The sequence below is a fragment of the Salvia splendens genome, unplaced genomic scaffold (assembly GCF_004379255.2).
Source record: "Salvia splendens isolate huo1 unplaced genomic scaffold, SspV2 ctg939, whole genome shotgun sequence".
In the NCBI taxonomy this organism is placed as follows: Eukaryota; Viridiplantae; Streptophyta; class Magnoliopsida; order Lamiales; family Lamiaceae; genus Salvia; species Salvia splendens.
In genome coordinates this window covers 6558-10490 of record NW_024599626.1, presented here as the reverse complement: position 1 = coordinate 10490, position 3933 = coordinate 6558, and the positions used below count along the sequence as shown (strand labels likewise).

Here is a 3933-nt window from a genome sequence, read left to right as displayed (position 1 = left end):
CTGTTAATAACAATACTATCTCCGTATTTGAAAAATAGTTACATTTGAAATGATACGGGTTTTAATGCACAATTGGTAAAGTAAGAGAAAAAAAATGGTAAAGTAAGAGAGAGGAAGAGAAAAATGGGGTAAAGTAAGAAAGATGAATAGAAAAAGCAATTGAAGTAGAGTTAGTGGATTGTGGGGTCCACTTCTTAAAATAGAAAGTTTAGAAAATTTCTATTTTTAAGGGACGGATCAAAATGGAAATAGTGTCTATTTTTAGGTAGTATGATAATCGTATTTATAACCGACGGGCAACGTGAATCTCCTAACCAATACCACCCCAAGAAGTGTGTGTGCATGTGAGTTTTTGGAGGCCCATAAATATGACCCAAGTACACAAACATATCTATTCCTGAAGAAACGAGAAGATAAGAATATAACTTTAAGAAGAAACTCAACCCAAATAACCACGAAACATAAAGATACAGCAAACATGCAAGAGGAAGAAACAAGAGAAGAATGTTCCAGAACACATAATTCCATTTCTTTAAATAACACATTTCACAAGTACAAAAGCCTAAACCTTCAAATGTCAACTCGTTTATAAGATACATCAGTTTGAGTTCAGTTACAGGGTCACTGTATCTTTTCTTCTTCTACTAATTGCATAGGTAGCAGCATTCGAGTATATATATTCATGTCAAAATCAACTCTAGACTGGCTGATCATAATCCACAGATAGTGGCCAAGTAAAATTGGGCGTAGCTAAATATTGCACATGAACTTCAGCTTAAAATGCGTTTATTTTCCCTTCAAAGCCTTACTTTTACTATTGACTGGCTCTTGACTTGATGCCTGAGCATCGGAGGGCTCAGATACGGTAGCAGGAGAATCATCAGTTAGGATATCAGTTGAATACTTTTTTATCCTCAATGATATAAGAACACTAGATGAGATCCCGAGAAGAGGAAATAAGTATGACCAAACCTGAGACTTCTGGGAGCCGGATGCTGAACCTACGGCAGCACTGGCAAGGCTGCCGATTGAGGTGTTCTGCAAAATCATGGGCATGCACCCAATGACCGTTGGAAGCAAGAAATCAATGAGGAAGCCAACGTTAGTAGCAGCCAATGCATAGTTTATGACATAGGATGGTACAGGTGAGAAGCGAGCAAGAAGAACAAATTTCCAACCGTCACGCTCAACTCCCCTTGACAACATGTTAAAGTATTTATTTTTCTGAACCCTTTCAGCTGCAGAGCCATAACTTCGAAAGACAAATCTGTCAGGGAAAGACAGATCAAATCAGATCACATTGCTAGAAAATTCACACACAACCCAGAGAGAGAGAGAGAGGGGGATTCGAATCAGATCGCATTGCTAGAAAATGATCCCTTGTTGTGCGCCAAATAAGAGAATAGAATATGAAATGAAAAAATGGTCCTGTAACATACAAATACAAATACAAATACAAATACAAATACAAATACAAATAAAAAACTTGTTTTGGTAGCAGTTCAGCCACTAACTGAAATGTTCTTTATATTTCCAACACCCACCCATCGAAATAGAAGATATCACAGAATATCTTAAATGAGCAACAATGTATCACCGTCCGACATTAGCAGACGTGAAACTATGACAGTGACATATATCTATTGCAAACAGCAGATAACCATATCTTTCATATTCGGTTAAAGCTCCATTCGGTTAAATAATATTTTGCTTCTTCTCCAATTACCAATAGCTATATGGCTACACAGTCGATCACAGACGGCTGGTGGGATCATGCTAGTCCTTAAATTTTTACTGTCGTCATAAAGGATTGCGTTGCATTTTATTTTGACAAGTACTCCTTGTCCTTTCGCGGCATTTCTCCCACTAGGATTTTGCCGGAATGGTTTTAACGAGGCTCTACCCCCCAACTCCTCGGTCAGTGATATCTAGGGGTTCAGGTGTTCATTATCTTTTCGTTTGTTTCTTACGAATTTCATTCCAAATTCCAATCACAACTAGCTATAAAATAAAAATTCACAAACTCCTCAAACTCCTCTATTTAAGTCAAATATCAGATATAGAGACCATCAACAATCTGTATCTCACTGCACATGAGCTGAATGTAAATATGTAATGTATATGCTGATTCAATTACAGTAGAACACAGGCTATGTTGAAATGAACAGTAAAACACAAAATTAACAGCATAACTTGAACACTTCACATAACAGATCACACAACCATCAAAACCATAGCTCGAATTTTAAATCCAAACAACAAAAGCAGGAAAAGAATGTCTGTATTTCTCAATTCCTATTAGATATTACGAATTACTCAATTGCAGTCAACTCAAAATAGCGAAACATCATCCAACCAGCTAAAGTTACCAGAAGATATTTCGACTTTATCAATTACAAGGTTAAAATTGGGGAAAAAGAGATAGGAGGAAGTGCCTGCCAATCCAGAAGGAGAGAGAAGCGCCGAGGATTTTAGCAGTGAAGACGCACAGAAGCGCCGGCAAAAATCCGAAGAGCATCGAAGCGCCGGCCTCGAAGAAGACGGCGTAGGGGAGGCAAAGCGCCAAGGTGATCGTGTGAAGTCCGACGTAGGCGGGGATCGCCCAATGCCCTAGCCGATCGGACATTTCTTTCAGCCATTGCATCATGGCAGAGTTATCCCATCCTAATTGCTCGCCAAGATGCTTCCTCGTGACCACCGCCGCGGCCAGAGCAATCACCGCCGCCGCAGTCCCCCATCGCCCGCCCAATAAACCCATTTTCCGGCGCCTGAGAGTCTGCGTTCTTGCTTCGCTTCGCTTTGCGTGACTGTGTGTCGTGCTTGTAGCCGCTCCTGATTTTGTTTACCAAAATACCCTTTGACTTCTAAGGAATTCTAGAATAGACCACGATTTGTGTAAAATGCCACAAAACCCCTTTTTTAATTTTAAGAGATTTTTGTTTAACCGAAAAAATAACTGAATTTAAAGAGAATAAGTTAATTAGTGTACTAATTAAGGGAGAAAAAGATAGTAATAATAATTTACTTTTAAAAAAATTGGTTGATGGTGCGATTAAATAAAATTAGCTCAACAAGGGTTTTAACTTTTAACCGTTCTAGTTACAGCACAAAATTATGCCTTTTTTTTCTTTTCATTTTTAGCTGAAAAAAGATGATTTTCTTAAAATATATCGCTTTTTACTCAAATCGTAGAGTTTATATAAATTGTCGATATGGTCACGATTAAAAGATTTCCTAAATCATAGTAATAGACTGCCTAAACCCCTAAACCATTACGTTGGTTCTGGTTCGTATGTTTGTGATGGTTTCGGTTCCATTACTAAACTATCAATCCAGTTCTTAACCGAATTTATGATTCTAGTTTAAGCATGCATTCCTAGTTAAAAGAGAGTTCAATCGGAATGTGTGCATGTTGGCCAAGCGATAGAGTGGTTGATCGTCGAACTAGAGGTTACGAGTTCGAATGGCGTACCTTTGAAATTTATGTTTACTTACCAATAAAAAAAGTTCTGTTCGATTAGGTTTTTGTAATATTTTTGTAATATAGTGCAACCGTGTACTAATGTGAGTCATGTGACAACATGACATCAATTTGAACCTAAAAAATTAAAAATAAATAAATCTAATTTGGTCAAAATATTTTTTTTAAATACTAGTATGTCTTAAAACTTGTGCGGTAAATTAAGACATTTATTTATTAACAAAGTAGTAAGTATAATGTTATTCTTCACCACTTATAATTTTGTATGTGGTGATGGTAAGCCCAATATACAGAACCCAGCCTAACTTTTTGGGCCCACTTTTTTTGCATTACATTTCAAATTCAAAGTCTTCAACTTTAGGTACAGATTGTATAAATGTGAGATTCATTGATATTAAATCTGACTTCAATTTTATCTTTTAGTGTCACAGCAAGTTGAATTAGATTTGGAC

General features: G+C 37.0%; 1 protein-coding gene across 1 annotated transcript; it reads right to left on the bottom strand.

The window, feature by feature from the left end:
* Positions 1–505: 505 nt before the first annotated feature.
* LOC121791842 lies at positions 506–2819 on the bottom strand. Its single transcript, XM_042189664.1, has 2 exons — positions 2436–2819; positions 506–1267 (listed from the first exon to the last, which is right to left on the bottom strand). The coding sequence occupies exons 1-2, from the start codon at positions 2756–2758 to the stop codon at positions 787–789; spliced, it is 804 nt and encodes a 267-aa protein (XP_042045598.1). The 5' UTR covers positions 2759–2819; the 3' UTR covers positions 506–786.
* Positions 2820–3933: the final 1114 nt, after the last annotated feature.

Bases quoted from the DNA above. Each gene is read 5' to 3' on its own strand.
- LOC121791842 (XM_042189664.1), bottom strand. From the start codon at position 2,758: ATGGGTTTATTGGGCGGGCGATGGGGGACTGCGGCGGCGGTGATTGCT. The intron at 1,268-2,435 runs GCACTTCCTCCT...TTTCCCTGACAG, and splicing joins CTCTCCTTCTGGATTGGCAG to ATTTGTCTTTCGAAGTTATG.